General features: G+C 40.1%; 1 protein-coding gene across 1 annotated transcript in view; it reads right to left on the reverse strand.

The window, feature by feature from the left end:
* Window positions 1–27,283, reverse strand: part of UTP20 (UTP20 small subunit processome component) — a 92,419-nt gene that overhangs the window by 13,684 nt on the left and 51,452 nt on the right. The window contains exons 30-48 of the mRNA XM_037160095.2: window positions 23,953–24,170; window positions 23,291–23,435; window positions 22,134–22,221; window positions 20,194–20,337; window positions 20,025–20,075; window positions 19,765–19,917; window positions 18,115–18,270; window positions 17,650–17,790; window positions 17,086–17,223; window positions 14,055–14,194; window positions 13,723–13,805; window positions 10,600–10,895; window positions 9,038–9,177; window positions 8,655–8,811; window positions 5,500–5,598; window positions 4,108–4,275; window positions 2,726–2,892; window positions 2,040–2,181; window positions 1,092–1,208 (exon numbers count right to left, since the gene is read on the reverse strand). Of these exons, the coding sequence (XP_037015990.2) occupies window positions 1,092–1,208; window positions 2,040–2,181; window positions 2,726–2,892; window positions 4,108–4,275; window positions 5,500–5,598; window positions 8,655–8,811; window positions 9,038–9,177; window positions 10,600–10,895; window positions 13,723–13,805; window positions 14,055–14,194; window positions 17,086–17,223; window positions 17,650–17,790; window positions 18,115–18,270; window positions 19,765–19,917; window positions 20,025–20,075; window positions 20,194–20,337; window positions 22,134–22,221; window positions 23,291–23,435; window positions 23,953–24,170 (2,743 nt within the window). The remainder of the gene's footprint in view (window positions 1–1,091; window positions 1,209–2,039; window positions 2,182–2,725; window positions 2,893–4,107; window positions 4,276–5,499; window positions 5,599–8,654; window positions 8,812–9,037; window positions 9,178–10,599; window positions 10,896–13,722; window positions 13,806–14,054; window positions 14,195–17,085; window positions 17,224–17,649; window positions 17,791–18,114; window positions 18,271–19,764; window positions 19,918–20,024; window positions 20,076–20,193; window positions 20,338–22,133; window positions 22,222–23,290; window positions 23,436–23,952; window positions 24,171–27,283) is intronic.

The raw sequence follows: 27,283 nt of genomic DNA on the forward strand, positions 1-27,283 counted from the left end.
TTGTATTATGTATAGAAAACACTAATGAGTATTATAAATACAAAGACAAAAAGGATGCCATTGTCTATTTATGGAGCACATAAGCTGGCCCAGAAATTAAGCATGGGAAACAACGAATTATAATTTAAAACAGTTAACTCCTGTGCTAAAGGCATTAAAAAAGTGGGCTGGGACCAACTGATTTACAAGAGAATCCCTGAACCCTCAGGCCGAACCTTAGAGACCCCTAGATCAGCTTGTTCACCTAGTTCCGCTCCCCCTCACAGACTCCCACTGCTCTGGCTGCCCTGATGGCCCTACTGGGCTGGGTTAGATGGAGTCACAGAGGACAAAGCTCCGGGGTTGAAAGGCCGGCACGTAAATCTCAGCTCTACAGCTTTTACCTTCTTGACTACAGAAATGTCACTCAACCTCTCGGAACCTACACCACAAAACAGACAAGCCGAGGCTGTGGGAGGGTGGTGGCTTTGGCGTCTGAGACTGAGGTCCAAAGCCTGTATCACAGGTGGCAAACGAGGCCCGAGGGCCGTCCACCTTGTTGCTATCCTGCAGCAGCGCCAAGCTCCTTGCCCCTAGTTAAGGAGTAGTTACATTATACAGTCCTAAAATTACACTTGGCCCTCTGAAGGCAACCATGAGGCCGATGTGGCCCCCAGTGAAAATGAGTGTGACACCCCTGACCTGCATCTCTGATCTGGAGCAAGTCACTTGTCTAAGGCCTAGTCTTCTCTTCTGTAAAGCAGAAACAATGCTACTGCCTGCCCCTTGGGTTGTTCTGAGGGTTCATGGCAGCGAGTAGTGGTAGTGACGGTGATGATGATCACACAGGGACACCTCTATGCACCCTCATGAAGCTGCTGGGAGGATCAAATAAAGCAATTAATGTACCCAGAAGGGCTTTCCAAAATGTTAAGGGCTATCAAAACATATGGGATTAACTAAACTGGGGAGCAATTTAATGCAGGGAATAGATGTGGTTCGTGATGTCCTAAATCCCTTTAAAAACCCATCTACCTTGTGACGCATGAGCCTAGAAGTTAAGTCCTAGGTATTCTGCACGGCCCAGCCCTGGCGAAGGAGCAGGTGCTCACCTTCACGTCCATGGAACCCAGGCAGTCTATCAGGAGAGGCACAAAGGGATCCAACATTTCCAGAACGTGCTCACTCGAAGACTTGATCTTGGAAGTCTTCAAACTCAGATGTAGGAGCTAAAAGATTTCAAAAGAGATTTCACAGTAGGTACTCATAAGACCAAATAAGTTAGGTAGAGGTGGAATGATTTAAGGGACATCCTGAAATGTTAAGATTCTTCTGTTTGATATATAAAAAATTTTCAAAAAAACCCCAGAAAACTGCCTGGGAGAGTCTCAGCGAAGGAGGTAGGAGCTCACACTGCAGTTGAGGCTCTAAATTCATTTACCAACTGGTTACTCGGCATCTACTTGGACCCCAGGCACTGGCTCAGTACGTGGGATGCAGCAATGACCAACATGGGCCTGGTCCCTGCATGGATGGATCTTGGCCCGGGACACAGACTCTAGGAAATAATTCACTGTAAATGCAGGGTTCTGTGGGGGATCTGGGTAGAGGGAGGCTGGGTGATGAGGTGCTGGGCAGGAAGAACCGAGGGAAGGCCACGTGTGGCTGGAACACGTTGAAATGGTGTAGTGAGAGGTGAGGCCCTTGCAGCCCAAACGAAGGGCTGGCTCTCTCCTAGGACAAATGTCAGTCAATGAAGGGTTTCTACAAGCTCACCATCTTTTGAAAAAATTCAAAATAGTTTAGAGGTGCAAACTCATGGGTAAAGCAACAATGAAACCATAGTAAATATTAAGTCAGAATAATTCTCAGGGAGTTATATTATCAAAGTCAGTACTAGAAAAGATAAACAGCAAATGGACCAATATACCTGTTAAAAAAAGTTCCATCATTTATTTACGGTAAGGCATTTACAGTGGGAATAAGCAACACCAGAATTAGCAGAGCAGTAAAAGGCACAGACGCACTGTGGGAGGTGAGTCTCACTTTACAGCACTCACCCGAAGCCCAGACTCAATAAATATGTGCATGTTGGTCTTCCTGCTCACGACAGCTTTCTGCCCGCCTCGAACTGGGGTTGGGGGGAGCAGGAGACAGCTCTGGGGGGGCAGGCGTGGGTCTGGGGCCGGGGCTGCTGGATTTCTGTCAATGACAGTGAAATAGAAAATAAAGGAAAGAACACCTTACGTTGCATTCACGTAAGTTACTGTGGCCCTCTCGGGGGCTGAGAGTTGAGCACTAAACAAAGTGCTATCGGCTGTGTTTTTTTCTCCCTTAACCACAAGAAACAGAGGACACCCCCAACTTCAGATGAACAGCAACGGCTCCCCTTTCCTTTGATTTCAGAACCCAAGTGCCAAGAGTCTCTTTTAGAACACAAAAAATCTAAAGGAAGCTTCCCAATATAGTATTTTTAAATCTTTTAAGGTCTAAATCGCTATTTGATCAGAACACAAGGTATATATTTAAACTCTATCCTAACTTTGATTCAGTAAATATCCAAAACAGACATGGTATCAGAGAAATGCAAAAAAAAAAAAAAAAATTGGCCAGTGTCACAGCAACCTCACTCATCAGAAAAACATTAATTTTTTTTACTAAACAAATTATTAAAGTAAATAAGAACTGAATGGCTTAACAGAGGCAAACACCTAAATGATAGTTTATTTTTTCTTTTTAAACTTACTTTTCCTTCTCTGTTAACAAGGGGAGATTTTCACTGACCAAACCATAACTGAGCAATAGAATGGACTCTGCTGTCATTTCCTGATTTACAATCAATCCTGCAATGATTCGGCGTAAGGTCTCGTGAACTTTCCGGGCCAGTTTTAAACTGGTGGTGTTTTGTAAGATCTAAAGGCAAAAACAAATGTCATTCAGAGGTAACACACAATTGTATTTGGATTTGTTGTAACGGTAGTTAAAAAATATATATATATATATTATTTTTAGTATATATTTCCTAATAAAAACAGAAGCACATTCTTAATAAAATTTCAAATAGATTTTGACTCTGTATGTTATATATATAAAGTCAAATTTACCCATGACCTCAACCTGAGGAAACTCCAGCCAGCGGCGCGAGTGCCTGAGTCCCCTGCACTCCTCTCTGCCTTTTGCTGGTGAGGCCCAAGGGCGCACAGCAGGAGACACCGTGTGACACTCAGAAGAGGCCGACCCTCCAAGCGCATTACAGTATATTCCCTTGCATAAGACCTGGTAGCAATAACCTTCTTCGCGTTGGAGGGATTTGATAACATGCATGGAAAATACATGTGCTCTGGCCACTCTCCTTTATCCTCAAAACATATCTAACCTTCTTAGATTAGGCCAAATGCATTCTAGGAACAATTATGGAGTTAATCTAGCACCCAAACATTTGGAGTTAGAGTTAACTCATGCCATCAGATTTTTGCTCTAGTTTTAGTACATAATGGTGATAAAGAGAATTAATTAATGTTTATTGAATGTTCACCCATGCAGCAGGTACAGAGAACTCTAGGAAGGGAGGTGAATTACAGCCCCTGCCCAGTAAGAGGCAGAAAGAGCAGAAAAACGTTAGCTTCAGATCAGAAAGGTCTGAAACTAAACCTTTCAGACCTGACTTTCCTCCTTAATCATGTTCCTTACTACCTTCATGAGCCTGAACTTCTCTGTCTCTAAGGTGGAAGTGCCACTGATCTCAGAGGGCAGCTGTGCAGATCAGAACAGATGACCAAACACGATGTTTAGAACATAATACATGTTCCACAGATGGCGGCTTTCCTCCGCGTGGCATTCTGGGAGCGGCATTCTGGGAGCGGCATTCTGGGAGCAGCAGTCTGACTCCGAAGGCTGCATTCTTAGCTGCTGACTGGACCAGCTGTACTGTCCACTTGCTCTCCTTCCACATCTCGTGGTTCACATCAGGGACTGATTCTTGGATTAGAATGCTCAACTCAGGGCTGCCCACTAGTGGCCATCGGGCACTGGTGTCCTTACACCAGGGAAATCGCAATCAAGCGCAGTGTCGAGCTTTGCCCTGCAAGGCTCTTTTCGAGATTCCCTGTACTGCACCCAAGTCCTCACCTCTTTTAAGGGAAGGATGAGTTTGGTAACCTGATCTTTTCCTACAAACTTGCCCAGGATTTCATACGAATTGTAACTCTTGCTCCTTCGTGCCTCCATGACTTTGGAGAGGATCTGCTTTACTTCCTTCTCTTCGGCAATGGCACCAAACAGCTCGTGATTAAAAATCTTCAAAAGAAAAGAGCCAAATGGCAGTTATGCACATTCAGTAAAATACACCAACATAAGCAGTCTCTGAAAAGAGCAATGGCAAGTCAAAATCACGGAAAGCCAGTTGGACTGGACTGAAATCGGATGGTAGGGACTTCTATTGAATTTCACTTTTGTCAATGTAGGGACCAGTTACTAAAAAATAAATACAGAAGCACCTAAAGGTTTATATCAGTGGGAAACAAAAGAAGAACATGGTAAGTTTTCAACATCATCAGTAAGTTCTGCAACCGTAAGTGAAGTGATGTGTAAGAAAACCAGTTTTGCCATAGGCTAATTGATACAAACATCTCATCAATGTTATAGCAAAATGACATCATTCTAGGACCTACTGTACTAGAGATTTATACACAGAACTGTATAATATAGAGATAATCTTAGATATTACCAAATAGCTTAATGTCTTTTTAAGAATTCTCATGATATTTCCAAACTAGTTATAAAGATTAATACATTTAATTGTAAATGTGCCCACAGTTTTAAATAAATAAGCTGTGTAGCAAATTTAGTTTCTTCCTAATCTTACCCTCCTCCAAACTATCAAATTATTCGATTTTAAAAGTTGTTATTAATTTTTTACTATTATAAATAAAGCTTTGGCCATGGCTGGTGTAGCTCTGTGAATTAAGTGCTGCTGGCCTATGAACCAAAAGGTCACTGGTTCAATTCCCAGTCTAGAGCACATGCGTGGGTTGCAGGCCATGTCCCCAGTAGGGGGCACACGAGAGACAACTACACACTGATGTTTCTCTCCCTCTCTTTCTCCCTCTCTTCCCATCTCTCTAAAAATAAATAAATAAAATACTTAAAAATAAATAAATAAAACTCCGGTAAACACACTTTTTATAAAGCCACAGACCACATCCTTGATTATTGTTTTAAAACAGATTTTGGAAGTGGTTGAAACTGATGTCCATTTCCAAAGCTCTTGACACACACTGCCAGTTTCTCCCCGGAAAGGCCACACAAACTCATGACCTCCCAGCTCACGTCACTGGAGCCGGGTGCTCAGCTCACTTCCCCAGACTCAGCTTTTTGAACCTGCTCGTTTGAGACATGAGACAGTTCACTGTATTCATTTTCACAGGCCATTACTCTCGCTTATTTTGTGAACTGATTTTTTGGTGTCTTTTGCCCACTTAAAAAAAAAAAAGAGAGAGAATTCCTTTCTCTAAATCTTACCTCAATCATTATATCTAAAGAAGAGTCCAAATCCCCGACTTGTAGCTTGCTTGTGAGGCCATGCAGCAACATGTGAACAGTGAAAGTTAGCACGTGGACCTAAAATGAATGCATTAAAAAGTAGGAATGGGTAAGAATGCCACACTAGAAAAAAAAAAGAGCTAAAATCTACTGCAAGGGGAACGCTCCGAATACATAGCTGTCATTATTGCAGGGAGAAGCTTTGACAAATAACACACTCCATGTAAAATTTTTCAACCAGTGGTCACTTTGTACAAAGACGCTCAGAAACACATGACCATGCTTAGGATGATGGCAACTAAACCAGTCCAGAGATTTATAAAAGCACAAGAGCCTTGAACTTCATAAACCAACCCCCAAACTAAGGTGTTTGCCAATGGCGAATTCAATCAAAGCTGGCACATGGTATTATGAAGGACAAATATATTTTTGCCCTCAAGAGTAACCACAACTAACATCCTTAAGAGCTTGCCATAGGCTAGGCACGTATTAATACTCCGCATGTACTGAATCATTTAATGCTCATCCATTCTATGAATGATGGATTTGAAAGCAGACAGGCCAGCACCAGAGCCCCGGCTCTGCATCACTCTGCTGAGTGGCCTCTCAAGCTTTCTGATTCTCTTTACTGCTTCTCGAGCTGCGAGACTATCCAGATAAACATCAGACAACAACCACAGGCCAAAGACACACACGTGATTGTAAGGACACAGACTGGATTTTAGAGGCATGATTTCATACACATCTACTTGTGAACTTTCAGTAATTTTACATATGTAAAATTTTTGTTGAGGGCTTCATGTGATTTTTTAAAATCCTTTTGGGAAAATGAGGAATGGCACCCAAAGAGTACAGTTTTGGTAGTGTTTGCATGATTAACATAAAAATCCAAACCAGCTGTCCTCTATGTTAGTATTTTTTTATTCAGTTTTTGGGGATGACATTGGTTAATGAAATCATGTGTTTCAAGCGTTCAATTTTATAATACATCATCTGTACGTTGGACTTTTGACCAATTTACCTTTTACGACCTATTTTAGTTATTTCAATAAATAATAGGATGGACTTGAAAAACAGGTGGTTAAAGAGCTACTCATTTAAATACCACCAATGCTCCATTAAATTTTGAATAAAGCCTCCAAGACAGAGCTGTACTTTAGTTATCTTAACATGCATAGTGCTCAACCCATCAGATTCAGAGTTCAAAACACTGGCAATAAGGATGCTCCCAGAACTCACTCAGTACAACAAAAACATAAAGGATGAATGAAGGTCACACTAAGTGAAATAAAGAAAACTCTACAGGGAACCAACAGTGAAGGGGAGGAAACCAGGATTCGAATCAACAGTTTGGAACGAGGAAGAAATAAGCATTCAACCAAAACAGCACGAAGAAAAAAAAAAAAAAGAGAGAATCTTAAAAGCAGCAAGAGAAAAGCAGAGTTACCTACTAAGGAGTTCCCATAAGACTGTCAGCTGATTTGTCCAGAGAAACTTTGCAGGCAAGAAGAGACTGGCAAGAAGTATTCAAAGGACCTACAATCTAGATTATTCCATCCAGCAACGCTATCATTTAGAATGGAAGGGCAGAAAAAGTGCTTCCCAGATAAGGTAAAGCTAAAGGAGAACATCATCACCAAGCCATTACTACAATAAAAGAAATGGTAAAAGGTCTTATTTAAGAGACAGAAGATCAAAACTATGAATGGTAAAATGGCAACAAATTAACAACTATCAACAACTAAATCTAAAAAAACAAACTGAGCAAACAACCGAGACAGGAACAAAATCATAGATATGGAGGTCATCTGAAGGGTTATCAGCTGGGAGGGGGAAGAGGGAGAATCAGGGGAAAAGGTACAGGGAATAAGAAGCATAACTAGTAGGTACAAAATAGGGAGGTTAAGATATATCACGAAAAAAAAAAAAAAAAAAAAAAAAAAAAAAAAAAAAAAAAAAGAATAGTATAGAAAATGGAGAAATCAAAGAACCTTTATGCATGACCCACGGACATGAACTAAGGTGGGGGGATTGCTGGAGGGAACAAGGTTACTGAGCAGGAGAGTGTACAGGAGGAAAATTGGAACAACTCTAACTGTAAAATTTATTAAAAAATATATTTTTTGAAAAGCTTTGAAATTCAAAAATGAAGGAAGAGCAGTAGACATGATAAATATCTGGACAAAAAAACAGACCATTCTTCTCAAATTCTTTAAAATATGTTTGATGACTAAAAGCATAATTCTCACACTACCTGATAACATTTTCAATATATGGCAATGTAAGATAACAACAACTATAAAAATAAAAAGAGAAGAGTGAAGGGATTTACATTCTACTTGAAGTGGTAAAGTAGTGACTCTCAGTAGATCATTAAAGGTAAGTGTATATGGTAACCCCTAGAGCAGCCACTAAAAAACTATACAAAGGGAGATGGTCAAAATGAATACTGATATTTTTAGTTTGTTAGACTTATAAAGTGTAGAACAGGAACCTTACACATGAGGACACGGGAGGGAAAGCTAACTACCAGGGGTCTTGGCTGGACTTGAAAAGAACGAGCTGCAGAGTTTCTCTGACTTGAGATCACCCAGGAATCTTATTAAAATGCAGCTTCCGCAGGTCGGTTATAGGGCCCTGAATCCTGCATTTCTAACAGGAGGCTTCCAGTAGCTACTGATGGAGCTTGCCCAGCGCCCACCCTGGGAGAGGTGAGGAGAAGCTAGCAAGTCATGTCACTACTCAGAGAGCTTTGTATTCCCCCTGAAGGTGTTTGCTATTTTTATGACTTGTCATAGTTTTCAACTCTTAGAGTGTACATTCTTTATTGTTCACATTTGTGTCAATACATTCAATATACATTCAGCAAGAATCTTCTGAAGAACTCAGAGAATGCAAAACTTGATATGGTGATTTAAGAGAAAATGACAGGTTATGTAACTAGACCTATAATTTCTCAAAATCAAATATAGCTTTGTAAAATGCTGATTAGAAACTTCGGGCCCTTCCTGATTGCCGTATCTCGGCAGATCAGCCACACTGAGGACGGACCCAAAGCACCGTGACTCAGCGTTCACACTGCACACGTGCAAACTCCAGCCCAACTTGAGTATGAGGCACACGATGCAGTTTACCTGGTATCCGCGGACCAGGGTGGTCTGTAATTCTTTTAAAATATATTGTAGGTAGTGTACACCCAGATCTTCTATTATTTTTGCAAGAGTGCTGCGTGCAATGTCTCTGACCTCCTGTGCTCTGTTCTTGAGAAGGGCACACACTTTCAGCAAAACACTGGAAAATGAGAAAATTAAAGTGACAAATAAAAAAGTAAGCACATAAAAATATTAATGCCCTTTTCTCTCTTAATTGCCCATAACCACGCACTCCCAATCAGGATTATAAACCACAGCAAATTATGACAGTACTTCTCTTCTTCCCAATAAAAGAGATTCAAAAGTCAGGAAGAAAGAACCAGTTTTTGATTTCACAAAACTTTTCCAGCTGTAAAACAACATACCTTGGCAGATTAGTCTCCATAACTTCTCGTGGAAGGGAGCGCATTAGTTTAACCATGGCAAAAGCTAAAGGAACTCGAACCACCTCCTCATCATTCACAACCTTGGATTTTATGAGCTTATGTTCTTCTTCCCTTTTAGTCTGAGAAAAAATTAGGGTAAAGTAAAATTGAAATAAATGGATCAGGAACCTACCAACACTGCAACCTTTCATTGGAAAGATAAGCTCTTTTGATACAGCTGACATCCGTGTTTAAGTATAGTGTCTCAAAAAAAAAAAAAAAAAAAAAAGACCTGCAGATTATTATGCTAAGTAAAATAAACCAATCACAGAAAGACAAATACCATATGATCTCACTTATATGTGGAATCTAATGAACACAATAAACTGATGAACAAAACAGAAACAAGAGGCAGGAACAGACTGACAGCTGTCGGAGGGGAGAGGGGCAGGACCGGATGAAAGAAGGTGAAGGGATCAGCCAAAGAACACATGTGCATGACCCACAGACACAGACAACAGTGTGGTGGTGGCCAGAGGGAAGGGGAGCAGGAACTGGGTGGAGCTGGGCATAGGGGGAGAAAATGAGGACGTCTGTAATAGTGCCAACATTAAAAATAAAGTCAAAATGAAACAAAACCCTAAATTGTGGAATTTAAGACTAAGCCTCTAAAAATTGTAAAAATAATAAGAATACAAATGTTGTTCCAGAGGAGCAACCAGAAAAATAATAAAGTCAAGTTTTTACTAATGTGGGTTACAACTGCTGTGAAATATATAAAACTCATATAAAATTTTTATCAGTTGGGACTTTCAAGTATTTGAGTGACACTGCTGTTACATAAGAAATAGTGTTTCAAATAAGATTATTTACTAAAATATGAAATATTTTACCAAGTCAGTATTTTACCAAATATTTACCAAGTCAATATTTTATACCAGGGGCTGGCAAAAGGTTTTCTTAGAGGGCCAGAAAGTAAATATTTTTGCTTTGCTTTCTGTAGGAACTATTCATCTCTGCTGTGGTAATACAAAAGCAGAATTAGACCATATGTAAATAAATAAGTCAAAGTGTGTTCCAATAAAATGCCATTCACAAAAACAGGCTGCAGGCCAGATTCAAGACCAGGGCCACAGTGAACCCATGTTTTACACTTGGTAGGAAGGGCTCTGGCTTCATGGGGATCCATTGCTAAATGCTCCCTGTTAGCCAGGGGACAGGTCATTTTGAACAGGAGAGAAGTGGCCAAGAAGTAAAAAAGGGACACAGACTCCACTTTTAATAACCTGTTTTAGAAACGGGAGTCATCGCGCTATCCACTTCAGAGATAAAAGAGCTCGCATCTACCATATGAAAATGACAGTGAAGAAGGAACACCACTGTCTAGCTGCAGCAGATGAACCTGAAGATGACAAGACGAGGGAGGAGGTGAACCGTGAAATGTTGAGATTAAAGAAAATCCCAAACCCAAAGTCCATCAATAGTTCGGAGCCTAAGGCTGACAGGGCCCCGCAAACACCCCAACCCACAGAGACCTGCGGGGCCCCAGACGCAGTGATTACCGTAGATGCCAGGCACTTATGCAGCCTGGGGAGGATATCCCCTGTTATGGCTCCTTGTATATTTTTAATCGTTCTCTCCAGTTCTTCCTTATTCTGTGGAAGGCAAGAGGAGGACGAGGCGGGACACTTGGTCTCCTCCTCCGACGTGCCTTCACCAGGGACTGGATCGGGGTGTCCCGGTTCTCCGAGGTTGTCTGGAACACTCTCACTCCTGTCTCCCACCTCTTCCTCACCCGAAAGCTCCAATTCCATGGCTTCGGGCTCTGGTGACTCCATCACTCCTGTTGAGTCTACGTCTAGTAAACGACAAACGTCACCTTAAGTCAAATAAGGGAACAACACAGCTGTGTTAAGCAGTCTTTCTACCAACATCCAATAAAATACACCCAGTCACCGACCACAGCAAGCTAAGTGCTGAGGAAGCCGGAGTCGATGGGAGGGTTAGGGTTTTGTTGTCTGTCTGTCAGTGTTTGCTTTTTGCTTCCTCAGAGTTTAGTCTAATATGAAGAAGGGACACAAGTACACAGACCATTATAAGAGTGTGAACTCTGGGCACACACTGGGAGGTTAGCAAGGAAGGAGGATCTTAAGCAAAAAAAAAAAAAAAACGCTTCCAAAGTACTGTGGTGGGCGGTTTCTAACAGTAAAAACCTACATTCACAAGCATGAAAATCATGATGGCAGCCATCAGTTCTCATGCGGGAATGCTCCTCAACGGGGTTCTGTTTATTTAAGAAAGTCCCGCAGCACGGTATCGTGGGTGCCGTCCAGCCTTGGCCCTGCTAACCAGCCCTGTGACCACAGCCAGTTAACTCAACCCTGGGGGCTCTGCAGTCTTCACCAGCAAATTGGAGACAGTATCTACCCTGTAAGGCTACTGTGAGAATTAAATGTGATAAAGTCTATAATGCGCCTAGAATACAGGGTCCGGCAGAAGTAATGCCTGCTTGAGCGTGGTTAGTAAGGTAGTAATATGGGTGTAGTCATTTATAGTATTGATTTGAATATTTCACCTAAAATGTCATATGGTGTGCTTGAGTGTGATATTGTTATGTTACAGAACTACATGTCTATGATTTTGTAATAAAAAAGGGGTGTTATTTGTGCCGGACTCTGTATGGTTCTGACATTTCACTGACTTTCCAAAAATGGAAGCGATTAGTCTTTGTTTTGCCTACGGGTTACATAGCTTTGGGGAAGTTATTTTGCATTTCTGAACCTTAATTTCTCCTATCGAACACACTGGCTAACCAGTAACTAAGGCTCTTATGAGCACAAATGACACAGAGTCTATAAAACCCCAGCTCACAGTAGGAGCTCAAAAAATGCTTTGAACTTCATCATAGCTAAGAAGAGACAGTCAAGCAAATTAAATATTTTAAAATTTTAAGTTTCTATTCATGCAAAATTGCAAAATGCAGATTCAACTGGCTAATGGTAAACTGTGAAAGGGCTTTAGTACATTGTTTAAAACACAAATGGTTCCTACACATCAAATCTTCTCTACTCATTACTGTGGTTCTAGAATGACTTTGCTGTGAATCAAAGAATTAGAAAATTCTGAGTTAGAATGCCGGAAAAATGCAAACTGAGGGCCAGAATGTCTCAACCTTTTTACCCCAAACAATTAGGATACACACTTTGGCCTGCTTGAGTCCCCATTCTTTTCCTTATTTTCTGTGCTGGCCAGAACTGCTAGTCTGATATTCGGTATCAGCAGTAGTGGCAGGTCCTTGCCTCATTCTGGCTTTAAAGCAAAGACTTTTAAACCTTTACTACTAACTATGATGTTGCATTAGGTTTTTAAAAGGCATCTTTTAATAGTTTAAATAAATGTTATGTATTCCTTGCTTGATAAGTGCTTTTATAATGAGTAGATAGTGAGTCAGGGCACATGCCTGGGTTGCAGGCCAGTTCCCAGCAGGGGATGCACCAGAGGCAACCACACATTGATGTTTCTCTTCCTCTCTCCTTCCCTTCCCCTCTAAAGATAAGTAAATAAAATCTTAAAAATATATATATATAATGTGTAGATATTGGATTAATTTAATTTTTATTTTTTAAAAGATTTTATTTACTTATTTTTTAGAGAGGGGAAGGGAGGGACTGAAACATCAATGCGTGGCTGTTTCTCACACGCCCCCCTGGGGACCTGGCTGGCAGCCCAGGCATGACCCCTGACTAGAAATCGAACCGGTGACCCTTTGGTTCACAGCCTGCGCTCAATCCACTGAGCTACGCCAGCCAGGTAGATACTGAATTTAATCAAAAGCTTCCCTTGTGTCTATTTAGATGACCAATATTTTCGTATACTAATGTATTAAATTCCATTAACCAGTTATTCCGACTTCCTGAGTTAGGGGGTGTGCTCTCTTTCAATCACCCGAAAGAGCTGGTGTTAAGGCTGAAATTATTCATGTCTTGAACATTTGTGGAAGTTGCCTATAGGACAGTCTGAGGCTAGTATTTTCATCAGGAGCAGGTTTTTAACAATCGGTTTAATCCCTTTAGTGGTTACAGATCCATCTGGATTTTCTACTTCTTCTGAAGTCAGTTTTTATATTTTATTTTTCTTAGATTTTATATATTTCAGTCAAGTACTCAAGTTTGTAAGCACAAAGATCATAATATTATTTTACCTTTTCATTGAATTGTGGCCTTTTAAAGTTCCTAATATTATTATGCCTTCCATTTCCAGTGATCAATCTTGTCAGAGGTTGGTCCATTTATAATCTTGTCAAATATTTACTTTTAGTTTGAGGATCCTTTCTTATTGTATCTACTTCAGAATTCTTACACTACCTTTTAATTCTTATACTTTCTTTGCATTCATTGCTAAGTAATATTTTTAGACACGAATGCAATACTATTGGATTTCTATGTAAATAATCTATAGCTCAGATTTTTTCACCTATGTAGTTTAGACTGGCCTTCTCTATTGTTAAATAAGTTTTTACAAGTATACTCAAAATATTCATTTTAACTTCTACCTGATCATTCACTGGTCACTGCTACAAGCGCAAAAAAAGATGAGTACGTTGAACTTTGCCATCCTTACTTCATTATCATAAATTATCCAAACACAAAATGAAAATCTACTTTAAGAAAGTTTTAAAAACTTACTTTCTTCATTCTGAATTTTTCTCATTTGTTCTTCAAGAGTTTTGTGGTCAAAGTGGAATGCTTCTAACACTATTACCAGCAAGCTGTTAAGAAAAGGTACACAAAGTACTTGGTTGTTTAATAATATCATTTGATGATTAAAAGGTGAGGTAATTCAAAGATATAAAAACATCAAATAATTTTTACCAGCTTATGGTATTTTTGACTTTAACAAACATTACCATAACCTCAGTAATAAAATGTAAAAGTAAATTAGATTACAGAAAGACTATTTGAGGAAATAAAAAATTAACCCTTTAAAAATATAACAAAAATAAAAAGCTTGACTATACCTGACACCCAACTTTTGATTGACCTGCCCTGTCTGTAAGACATGAATGAAATGTTTCAAGTAATACAAATACGCCGACCACGGGAGATGTCTGCACACAGCTCCAATCATCTCTGTGGCGGCGATGGTTATATTTTCATGCTGTAAAACAAACCAAGAGCATCAGCAAAAAGAAGGCATTTGCAAATAAAATACAGAGCTAACTTTGTACATTAAAAAGCTCAGACAAAAGGTAATCTGCAATTGTAGAAAAGAATGTTCAAACTATATTCCATTTCCACCCCTGAGAAAAATGCTGCCCATTAAAGAAATGCCCCTGTCCTTTCATTAAAAGATATTAACACATTTTGACCTTACTCAGGCCCCCCTGATAGGTTCAAGCCCACAAACTGTGAATGAAGTTAATTCAATGTGGAAAACTTGGCAAATGCCCAAGTTAACTATATTCTGCACTGCTCAACATGCAAAAGTACACTCCTCGAAGACCTCTCTTTCCTTCCATGACAGAGAACCGTAACTGGATTTGCCCTCACCCGTAAACTAGAAAAGCAGACAAGAACATATGGAACAATGGTTTTCAGACTTTAGATATCACACAGTACGGGACAGTGTCCCTGGTGGGAATGAGCACCTGGCAATCACCCCAGTCACTGTGTGGAGAGAACCGTCAGGTCATAGCTAGAAGGGAAACCCAGAAAGGCCCCATCCTGTGTGCAGGAGGCAGAGTTGAGGAAACAGCTGTCAGACTCCTCGGGCCTTAGCACCGGAGAAGAGAGCGCTGCATAGAGAGGAAAGCTGTACAGGTATAGAAAGTAGCAGAAAAATAACCTCTAACGAGAAGAAAAATACCAACCAACAGAAACAGACCCAGGGATGACCGCGGTGATAGACTTAGAAGGTGAAGGCAATGGAACAACTGACATAATTTTATCCCATGTGATCAAGAATGGAGAGGAAAACACGAGCACACTGAGAAACATGAAAGGTATAAAAACAGCCCAAACTGAACTTCTGGAAATGGAAAAAACAATTTGTGAGGGACAATATGCCGATGGAATTAAAAGCAGGTAAGATAGTATGGAAGAAACGACGAGTGTACTTGAAGACACAGCAATAGAAAATAAAACAAAATGAAAACCTTAACAACATGTTTAAGGAAAGAGCTTACACGAGTTACGGACAACTTGGGGTGGCCTAATAAACATGGGGTCTCCCAAGGCAAGACGGGAACCCAAGAATACATTTGAAAAAACAATGACCCAAATTTCTGAAGTCTGATGAAAAGTACAAACCCATAAATCCAAGAAGCTGAATCAACTTCAAGCACAAGAAACATGAAAGAGACTACAGTAAGATACATTGTAATCAAATGGCTCAAAACGAGTGACAAAGAGAAAAATTTAAAGGCAGCCAGGAAAAGCAAAAAGTACATTATACTCCGAAAAACAGAGATAAGAATGACTTCTTGTGGGAAATTATATAACCCAGAAGACAGAAGAGCATTATCTTCACAGGACTGAGAGGAAACCCCCGAAACATTATCTCCCAAAAGCAAAGGTGAGAAAAGACCAACACGGAAAGAATTCACCACCAGTAGAATTGTCCCACAAAAAATTAAAGGAAGTCTTCCTTTTAGAAGTAAAATGATACGGGATTACTATCTGGATCTAAATATGTAAGCAAATAATAAAGACCTTTTCCTTATCTTAAAAGATCTCTTCGAAAGATAATTGTTTAAAGCAAAAGTAACAATGCATTTACTGTGTGGGTGGTTTAAATCTAATGTAGGGGTAAAACCTACACAATGATAACTAATAAACAGGCAGAGAGGAAACCAAATCTTTAAAGAATAGCTAACTGATCTGATACAAAACGGAAGAAAAGGAAAACAAATTGAGACAAGGGAAAAATAACCAACAAGATCACCGACTTACACCTGATCATATTAATCACCATATTGAATGCAGATGGTCTAACACCAATGAAAAGGCAGAGATTGTCAGACTGGATAAAAAAGCCATGCTACTAGAAAACAACTTTAAATGGAAAGTCACAAACAGGTTAAAAATAAAAGACTGCTAAAAGATGTATCATACTAAAGCTGGCCAAACCTAAATATAATTTCTTTTTCCATCTACCCCTCTTCCCTATTTTATTGCCATCACACTCCAAGCTGGTTGTGCTTACCGATTCTTTAAACTGGAATTTAAGGGAGTATTCTTTTATTTACTTACATAATTTTTAAAACATTTCTTAATACCCCAAAACAATAGAACAAATACATCTTTGTACAAGACTATATAATTAATAAAAGTAGAAATTTAAGCCACAAGTCCTGATACTACCTCAATCCAATTTTCTGGGTACTAGCTTTCCTTAATCTATTTAATCAATAAGTATTTATCAAGTCCTTACCGTGTGCCAAGCACTGTTCTATTCTAAGCACCATGTAGCATAATAGTGAAGACAGTCCCAAGTTCAAACACTGGGTCTGAAACTGCATGTCTCAGAGAAAGTTACATAACCTCACTCTCATTTTGCTCTCTTACGAAACAGCGATAACAGTCTCTCCCAAAAAGGGTTGAGTTGTGGTGAGGAAGAAGTAATATTACGTAGTCAAGCACTTACAATAATGCCTGTCAGTGCTACAGCAAAGGTGGCTATTGTTTTATTTCATTTCTTAGGAGCCATTTGGGAAAACACCTACTCTGATCAGTGGAGTTTACGCCCTATGATACAAAGTTAAAAAGTATGCTGCCTTGGTAATGTGATCATTTCTAACAGGGGAAATATCCATGGTTGGCCTTCTGAGAGCTAATAACAGTGAAAATAAAAAGACAACCGCCACTTACAGGGCATTTACTATGTGCCTTGCACCACCCGAAGGGCTTCAGAACTGTCCCAAGCCTCTAACTGAGGTGACATCATCCATTTAGATGCCACGAGGTTCAGATTCCATTCCCCTACCTGCACTTTAGAAAGTGTGGCATAGCACGAGAAGAGGGCTACCGGTGTGGGATCTAATGCCCTACCTTGAGCATTTTCTCATCGAAAACAGGAGCCATGGCATACGGCATGATGTAATTCTGCAGAGATTTAGAAGACAGCACGACTTTGCCTTCCATCAGTTGTTTTGCCAGTTTCTTCAGGGCTCTTGCTCTTCGGTGGATCTATGAGTTAGATAAAGTATGAATCAGTTACTGAATAATCTCATCTACAACCGGCTCCATTTCCGTATCGGGTTCCTTTTGCATGAAAAGATTAAGGAGTGAAATACAGTCTGTGTGTTACACGAGCACACACATTCCGGAGACATAGTCCGTGGCACTGGTTTAACAACGGATCCCTAAACACTTAAACTTCTTTAGAAACGGCAGAGAAAGGCAACACTATTACTGCAGTGTGTGATACCACCAAGGAAATCAGACTCCGGGAAATGATCATCTCCTACGCAGAGTTGGCTGACAGCACGAAGACCGAGGAATGAGATGCTCACAACTTTTTGACCAATTAAAATATACCTTTGCAAAGGAGACAGAACTCTTTGCAATGCTTATCTGACAGGCAGGGGGTTAGGCAGCAGCCATGTCTTCTACCTGAATGTGCTTCATGTTCTCGAAGAAGTCCATTTCCGGGTCATGGCAGTCGGTGAGCTGCACCAGGTCTTCAAACTCCGGCCGACTGGGAAAGGTTTGAATTAAACAAGAAAGCAGTGTGGTGTAATCCTGCTGAACACTCTGCAAATACCAAATGGAGAAAAAGAACATTAAAAAAAAATCTGCTTCCGAGAGAATACAAATAAACACAGCCATTACATTTTTCAAAAGTAAAACATTCCCACTGTATAAACAGACTACATAAAATCATAGAGTGATTGCTTTTTCCACGCCCACTCTCAAATATGTGGTAAATATTTTTACACAATCAAGTATTTTAACACAATGCACCAAGGCGGACTGCTTTTCTAAACAGAAAAAGTACTGAAAAAACAAAAACATAAGGAAAAACCACCGACAGGAAGAAGTACATAAAAGTGAAGTAACAACTGCAAAGCCCAGTACCTCTGTCGGGCTCCTCAGTCCTCTCCTCAATCTCTCCAGGAGCGAACGATGAACGATTTCTCTGTAATCTTTCTCTGTGACATTCAGGGCAGCTAGCCTTCTGATGATACTCATCAAGCACACGCTGGCATTATCACTTAAAGACATGTCTCCTAACTGGAAATTAGAAAAACACCCAAATTATTCTGTGTAACTAAGTAGAATAAGAAATATTCCCATAATGAAAAAGCTCACAAAATTCTGCCACTGCACTGTATAAAAGTTCCTACTAAGAAATATCCCACAAGGACTTCATACCTAAGGAAGACCCAAACATGGGGTTGTGGGGGATACAGTAAGTGACTCTGAAGTACCAGGCTTACTTGGAAGTGTCCCCCAGTTTCAGAAAATGCTATGACACAGACTTTGTGAAGGTTCGCTAAGCCGTTTTCAATATTCAGTATTAATGATCACTGAAAACGACAGAGTTGGCTGGTTATAATTCTGGTGAGTTGCACTTGAGTGCCTGGTTTGAGGAGGTAGGCAGTGAGTATGGGGGAGGTTTTTCCAAGTATGCCCGACATGCAGCAAGTTAGAATTCCTTGTGTTGGAGAAGACAAAAAAAGAACCCCCCTCCAAAACAAAACAAAACAAAACAAAACAAAACAAAACAAAATGAACACACAAATAAAGAATTCCTTGCGTTAAATTTGGCATGATATACAGAGAATGAGACCCAAATGGTGAGATTACTTTTTCATATTCCAGATAATCATTAATATCAGATGAATAACTCTAAAATACCACAAAGAAATTACTGATGCCGTTACATGATTAACTATTAATTAAGGACTTCATTTCCCCCAGTTTGGGGTCTCAATTCAGTTCAGCAACTTGGTACTTAATATAGTCTCACTTCCTTTTATTTCTACTATATCAATTTGAGAGACAAACCTGTCAAATACTTGGCTACATAACTTTGAAAAACTGACATATAACTGACAGACCATAAAATTTACCCTTTTAAAGTATACAGTTCAGCAATTTTTAGTATATTCAGAAGGTGGTGCAACCATCACCACTATCTAAGCTCAGAATATTTTTTTTAGCTTCACCTGAGGATATTTTTTTTCATTGCTTTTTAGGATGAGAAGAAGGGAGAGAGAGAAACATCACTGTGAGAGAGGAGCATCAATTTGGTTGCCTTCGACACGCACCTGGATCAGGGACTGAACCTGCAACCTAGGTATATGTCCTGACCAGGAATTGAACCTGCAACCTTTCAGTTACTGGATGATGCTCCAACTGAGCTACACCAGCAGGAATAACTTCAGAACATTTTTGTCATCCCCAAAAGAAACGGTGTATCAGTCAGCAGTCATTCCCCTTCCTGCCCTCCCCTTGGAGCCACTGGTAACCCCTAATTTAATTTCTGCCTCTATGGATTCCTCTATTCTAATACACAGCTATCTGACTTCCACATATATTATTTTATTCAAAATCTTAGTCTTTCAAATCACGCACATAACAATCAGGAATATTCTGCAACTAAAATAAATTTTATGTTAAAAAACCCTTGTCCTCAAAACACAAATTAACAAATTAGATCATGCAGTTGTGTTATCAAAACATTAAAAAAACAATTCACAAAGTTCAGCTATAAACACCTACCTCCAGATTATAGAAACAATTATGCATCACTGGAACGAGGTAGTTAACGTCCACGGTCTGCATCTCTTTGACGTGGGAGGTGATGGCCTGGAACGCTGAGAAGCGGACATCGAAGTTGATGTCATCCAGATGTCTTTGATCAAAGGCATTGAGCTACGAGAAATGTCATTGAAACCACGTAAGTGAAGACAGATAAATCTTAAATAAACAAAATTGACAGCATTATTGAAACAGAAGTGAAATAAGATTTTCTTCCTTACCTTGACAACATCGGTGATATATTTTAACCCACTCTCAAAATCAGAAAGAGTCTAAAAGGAATGAAAACAGTGTATTAGTGAATAAAACCTTAAGTTTTCCGCCCACCTCCTGTCAATTCCCTGCTCCCACTCCCAGAGGTGATTCAGGGTAAAAATGAGCATCACAGACCTGGAAAATTGTGCAAAGCAACTGTCTTGACAGCTTGTTCTTAATAACTGAGAAGAGTTTTGCTAGAGGCTTGAGGAAGCTTGTAGGCTCCAGACAATGTTTTAACAGGTTTTGTATTGTCACCAGAATATCAACCTCTGTATCCTTAAGAAAGAACATTGAGAAAAATTATATTTCAGTAATTTATAAAATGGTGCACAGAAAACAAACAATTATGTGCACAGCAAAGGAAATAATCAACAAAATAAAAAACCCACAGGAAAGGAGAACATATTTGCCTATATATCTGATAAGGGGTTAATACCCAAAATTTATAAAGCACTTCCAAAACTCAACACCCAAAAAACAAACAACCCAATTAAAACATGTGTAAAGGACCTGAACAGACACTTCTCCAAAAAGCACATACAGATACAATAGACATACTAAAAGATGTTCAACATTATTAATCATCAGAGAAATGCAAATTAAAATCACAACGAGGTATCACTTACTACCAATCAGAATGGCTACCATCAATACATCAACTACCAAGTGCAGGCAAGGATGTGGAAAAAGGGGAACCCTTCTGCACTGTGGTGGGAATGCAGACAGGTACAGCCACCGTGGAAAGCAGTATGGAAATACCTCAAAAAATTAAAAATGGATCTGTCTTTTGACCCAGCAATTCCACTTCTGGGAATATATCCGAAGGAACCTTACACTAATTCAAGAGAGGATAAGCATGTCTATGGTCACTGCAGCCAAGACATGGAAGCAGCCCAAGTGTCCATCAGTAAATGAGTGGAGAAAACAACGATAGGATATTTACACAACGGAATACTATTTGGTCATAAAAATTTCACCCTTCACGACGGTATGGATGGATCTGGAGAACATGATGCTAAGTGAAACAAGCCAGTAAGAGGAAGACAAATCCCATATGATCTCACTCGCATGTGGAATCTAATGGACAAACTGAACTAACAAGCGAAAACAGAGATGGTCTCATAAATGGAGGACAGATAACAGCTAGTGGGGGGGAGGGGAGGGGAGAGGTGGAGGGATTGAGCAAAAAGGAAAAAGGACTCATGGACAACCAGGTGGTCACTGCTGGGGGAGGAGGTATAAGGGAAGTAAATGGCACTGGAAAAATATAATAAAGATTAAATTTAACAATTATGGATAAGAAGTAAAACTAGTTATTGGAAAAGTTATTCCATAGCCTTTTGAGAGTTCTTAGTCATTTTAACGTAAAACCCACAATAATGTCCAGTAACAATTTCTTTCTTTAATTCTAATAGAAAATATGCATGGTTTTGAAACGAAGTTTCTTCCAGGGCAAAGCCAAAAACAGCCAAGAAAAGTGAGCTTGCTGAAGAAAAATACATGCCTCAGATCGTCTCCAGACCTGTGGGCTTCTAAACTGAATTACTATTCCATAATGGATGTTCAGTGTGACTACTAAGGCCTTACAAATGAGTTTGGGCCACAGGAAGACTCTTTTTATCATGTCTGAACTAGGGTTTGAAAATCATATCAGAAGCTCTCAGCTATATCTAAATATTAAAATAGTCTGACTTTTCATTCAGCTTTGTCACTGTGATCCACATGTAAGATTACACAATGCACTTCTTAGGTTCCAGATTTATTACTCTTCGAAGTCAGACAGCAAAAAAAAAATCCTCAAGTAGATGAGAAGCTAAACAGAGGAAATCGACGGGCTAACACTTTCACTGTTATGGTAGATGGTGATGTCTCCATGTTCCTATCTGCCTGCATTCCCGAATCTGTCCCAATTTTTCTCTTCTATTTTTAATTTTATATTCCTATTTAAAGTCTTTTCACAGATACTTTAAGACAAATACATCACAGACCCTAAGCAATAAAAATGACTATTCACAGATAAGCCTAATAAAGGGCCACTTCAAAGACAAAGTCCATGCCGTGTGCATTTATACCTGAGGGACATTGCCACGGTGGAGAAAAGGAAGCAGGAGTGTGATGAGCAGAGAACTCTGTTCTTTGTCTTTCATGAGTTTGCTGATCCTATAGAAGGAAAAAAACTGGTAGGTAAGAAAGGTACATAAACTGAGAGTATTTCTCTAAGGAGTTAGTTTTTGTAGAAAAACAACAGGGAGGAAAGAAGGGCACAGGTGATGTTTAGGCGTGTGTGCATGGATAAAAAGTTTCACTTTTAGTGAGCAGTGCTCCTCCTCTCCAGCTGCAGGCTCAGGCTACTCTTCTATCGCTTTTGTAACATCTGATTGTGCAGGTGGGTTAGGGTAAAGGCCAGAGCTGGAATCTGGCAATTAGTCATTTCTTAGTTCAAGGAAATTACATTTTAAACGCCAAGATTGGTTTGAGAATATATAAAGCAGTACAGTGTAACTCCCACCACAGCTCTACAATGACGGATTTACGAGCTCCACTTTCCTGAGAAGCCGAGACTCAGAGAGGTCCGTTTCCCCAGCAAGGCAGCGGCAGAGCAGTTCTTTCAGACACCGACTGGCCTTTCTGGTGCCTCACCTGTCCTCACCTGTCCTCACCTGTGCACTACCATGGCCTGCAATAAAACTTGAGTGTATTTAGTGTGGTTCCTACCCTGAGGAATTCTGAAGTACAGCAGTATAAAAACAATATTTAAAAGAAGTTTCTGGAAGATTCTAACATATCATTTTGCTCTTGCTGAGAGTAACAAAAAAATAAAATAAAATTCCAACGACCAAGTCCTAAAACAATTACAGCTTAAGGTACAATCATATTTTTGCACTCATGTTTACCGATGTTGTACTTTATAGAAATCATAATTATGTATACTATTAGGTCTATTGCCAAAGAGAATCTTAAAAGACCCTTGTGAGAGCTACTTGAAACAGAACAAACTGTTCTTTCACGTAACTCAAAATTGTAACTGAACAAAACATGCAAAGGCAAATGAAGCAAATCTGATAGTCTACTTTAGAATTTTGCAGTACATTCTCTTTTTTTAGTTATATGAAGGCAGACACCATGAAAGGTTACTAATTAATACTCCAGCAGAGAAATGGAACTCTACGTTAACTTAAAACAAAATCGTGGATGGTAATATTATCTTTTAAGGACATGTATCACTTACTTGGAAAGAATGCCAAGTTCCTTACTGACTTGTGTCCTGTTCTTTTTCTTTTTCACTTTCTCTGCGCTTATTGTGGTTTTGCTGAGATATTGGAGAATTGCAGGTACATGAGGTAGAATTAATCGCCCTCCTACAGTGATATACTCTGAAATAAACAGTGACAAATGTTTGGTTTTAATTAACCATTCTCTTAAAGGATAATTGTACAGTACCTTCATAATGACAGACAAGGGAAGTACTCAACTACCATGAAAATTTAACAAACTTCAACTCTAAAGATTGTGACTTTTTTCTTAGACAAAGTAGGTGTATCACCAGCTAACTGACATGTATATAAGACACCCCTGAGGCGTTTTTTCAACCATTTCTGGTGGTGGCAGGATAGCACGGCAGGAAGACTTCAGACTTGGCAGTGGGAATCGCTTGGTGACTGCCCGGAGGCCAGCTGAGCTTTCCGGAGCCCAGGTAACCTGAATTTCCACCACTGCAGAGAAAACTCAGTTTATATAAATTGGCATAAAGTGTTAGAGAAAAGAAACTTAGCAGCGTAAGTTTCTCAAGCAATAAAAATGGCTGTTCACAGATAAGCTGACTTTTTCCTTCCTGAGGGAAAACGCCATCTCCAACGTCCGGGAATCGTATGCTTTGTGCGGCACACGTACCATCTGCACTTCCTGGGAACACACACCCCGTCACGGGCAGGCTTGCCACTGTGTCCGTGGGCTCAAAGTCTGGGAGGGAGAGAAGGTCGTCGGCTATGTCCATCACAATACTGGCTGTGGCTTCAGAGATATTCTTTGCTGAGAGAATCGCAAAAACGTTGAGCAGGATATCACATTCTGGGTGCCCAGGTTTCTGTTTAGCCAGGAAAGGGAAGTACCTGCAAGAAAAAACACTGGAACAGTCATCTTATTTCTCAGCATTTATTTCTAAAAACATCTTCCACGTGAATTTTCACATTGAGTTTAACAAACAGATGTGTTTGTGAACGTTAGTAAGACACTCAAAAGGGAAATTACTGTAAAATGTAAAATTGGAGGCACAGTAATTTTAGACATCTTACAAACACACAAACTGAGGCACTTTCTGTGCTTTTCTCATCTAATCTGCATCGGAGGTCTGAGGCGGTATCATAATCTCTACATTCCAGATGAAGAAAAAGATTTGTCCAAAGCCACTGAGCCAGTAAGTGGTAGAGGTGAGATTTGAACCTCAAATCTCCAAGTCAAAGCCCTTTCTAAAACAAAAATATTAAAGACGGGCCGTTTTTCCCATTGTCAGCCTTCTAGAATGTGACTGTTTGTACACTCGCACAAATGTAATGTGCTACCACATGGGAGTTAGGGGTATAGACCAAAACAAACACTTGCTGGGTCAGGACATGCACTGTTCAGAGGTCTGTCAGGGGAGGGGAAGGAGTCCATTCAATAGGAGAAGACTCACCAAGGATGAGCAAACCCTGGCCCACGGACTGGGCAGAGGGCACAGAAGCGCTCCAGCCAAGGGCAAATCAGCAGTTGTTTTACAGTTAGAGATGCAACCCTACCAGTAGGAATGTTCAACACGTAAAATTCATCATTACTGGAAAAAGAGCTCAGGAACTTTAACACACTGATAGAAAAGTTTGAAGAGATATTCTTCAAACATTCTTGTCCAACAGGTACTGGCACAGTATGGACAGGCACCAAGGAAGGCACTCTACATATTATTTCCATTTTACAGGTGGCAAAACTGAGGCTTAGAAAGAACGCAGTGGTGCTAGGTCTTCAACCTAGGTGTGGCTTCAGAGACTACTCTTAACCATTATGTTTAGGTGGTCTTAAAATTTTTTCAAGCAGAAAAGGTGAAAGAACTGCTTTATTTTTTTCAAAGTTTTATTTTTTTAGTAATTTTATTGATTATGCTATTACAGTTGTCCCATTTTTTCTCCCCTTTATTCACCTCTTCTACCAGCACTCCCCCACTTTAGTTCATGTCCATGGGTCATACACATAAGTTCTTTGGCTTCTCCACTTCCTACACTATTCTTAACCTCCCCCTGTCTATTTTGTACCTAACATTTATGCTTCTTATTCCCTGTACCTTTTTCCCCATTCTCCCCTTCCCCATCCCCACTAAAAACCCTCCATTTCTGTGATTCTGTTCCTGTTCTAGTTGTTTGCTTAGTTTGTTTTTATTTTGGTTGTTGATAGTTGTGAGTTTGTTATCATTTCACTGTTCATAGTTTATGTAGTTTATGATCATCTTTTTCTTAAGTAAGCCCCTTTAACATTTCATATAATAAGGGCTTGGTGATGATGAACTTCTTGAATTTGACCTTATCTGGGAAGCACTTTATCTGCCCTTCCATTCTAAATGAAAGCTTTGCCGGATAGAGCAATCTTGGATATAGGTCCTTGCCTTTCATGACTTGGAATACTCCTTTCCAGACCCTTCTTGCCTATAAGGTCACTTTTGAGAAACAGCTGATAGTCTCATGGGAACTCCTTTGTAGGTAAGTAACTGTCTTCTTTTCTCTTGATGCTTTTAAGATTCTCTCCTTCTCTTTAATCTTCAGTAATATAATTATGATGTGCCTTGGTGTGTACTTCCCTGGGCCCAACTTCTGTGGGAATCTCCAAGCTTCCTGGATTTCCTGGAAGTCTATTTCTTTTGCCAGAATGGGGAAATTCTCCATGATTTTTTCAAATAAGTTTTCGATTTCTTGCTCCTCCTCTTCTCTTTCTGGTACTCCTATGATTTGGATGTTGGAAAGTTTAAAATTGTCCTGCAGGTTTCTAAGCCTCTCATTTTTTTGAATTCTTGTTTCTTTACTCTGTTGTGATTGAATGTTTATTTCTTCCTTCTGCTCCAAATCATTGATTTGAGTCCTAGTTTCCTTCTCTTTACTGCTGGTTCCCTGTCTACTGCACTTTATTTCACTTTTCATAGCCTTCACTTATTTCTCCATTTTGTGACCATACTCAACCAGTTCTGTTAGCATCCTGACTACCAGTATTTTGAACTCTGTATCTGATAGGTTGGCTATCTCTTCATCACTTAGTTCTATTTTTGGAGTTTTGATATTTTCTTTTATCTGGGCCAATTTTTTTTGTCTCAATGCCTGTTATGTTGTAATGGGTGGGGCCTTAGGTGTTCACCAGGACAGGGCAACCCACATCACTGCATTGTGGTGCAGGGGTCCAAGAGGGGACAGTGCTGTTTGCTCTGCTCTTGGCCAGCTTTCAGTCACTTCTCCCACTACCCACAAGCAATTGGGCCCTTCTGGTGCTGATTCCTGGTGGGTGGGTTTGTGTACATTCTAGGACCCTGTGGATCTCTCCAGCGAACTTTTCTGTGAGTCTGGGAGTTTCTCCCGCCACCACAACCTCGACAGGTTTTTACTGCCGGGGTTTTGAGGCTTTATTTCCTGTGCTGGAACCCTGGGTTACACGGTCTGTCTCACTCGCTCCCAAGTTGTTCCTCCCATTTTATCTGCATGTAAAGGTGGGACCTCCTGGTCCACCAGTCGCTGCCTTGCTGTGTGGCCTCTCTGCCTGTCTCTACCCCTCCTACCAGGAGGGGTGAAGAATGAATGAATGTTTCTTCTTTAACTCCTTGGTTGTCAGACTTCCACACAGTTCAATTTTCTGGCAATTTTGGTTTTTTTGTTTTTAAATTTGTTGTTGTCCTTTTGGGGGGGGTGTGCGAGGAGCAAAAGTGCATGTACGTATGCATCCATCCTGGCTGTAAGAGAGAACTGCATTCAACTACAAGGTCCTAGGCAAGGGCCCATCAAATTCAATGCAACTTCTAAGGGCGCTTCTTGAACACTGTAACTGATGCTCCACTTGGACATGCTCCATGCTTAGGTGTATGGCTCAATCAGAAACTTTTATTACTTATTTAATGTGCAATGAATATTGATTAACCATGGATTAAGAGGGGTAAGAAGATACAGTAGTGAACACAAAACTGTCTCTGTCCTCATGCAGCTGTAGGCAAGCAAGCTGT

This window comes from Artibeus jamaicensis, unplaced genomic scaffold (assembly GCF_021234435.1).
Source record: "Artibeus jamaicensis isolate MK-2021 breed Jamaican fruit bat unplaced genomic scaffold, CSHL_Jam_final contig_233, whole genome shotgun sequence".
NCBI lineage: Eukaryota > Metazoa > Chordata > Mammalia > Chiroptera > Phyllostomidae > Artibeus > Artibeus jamaicensis.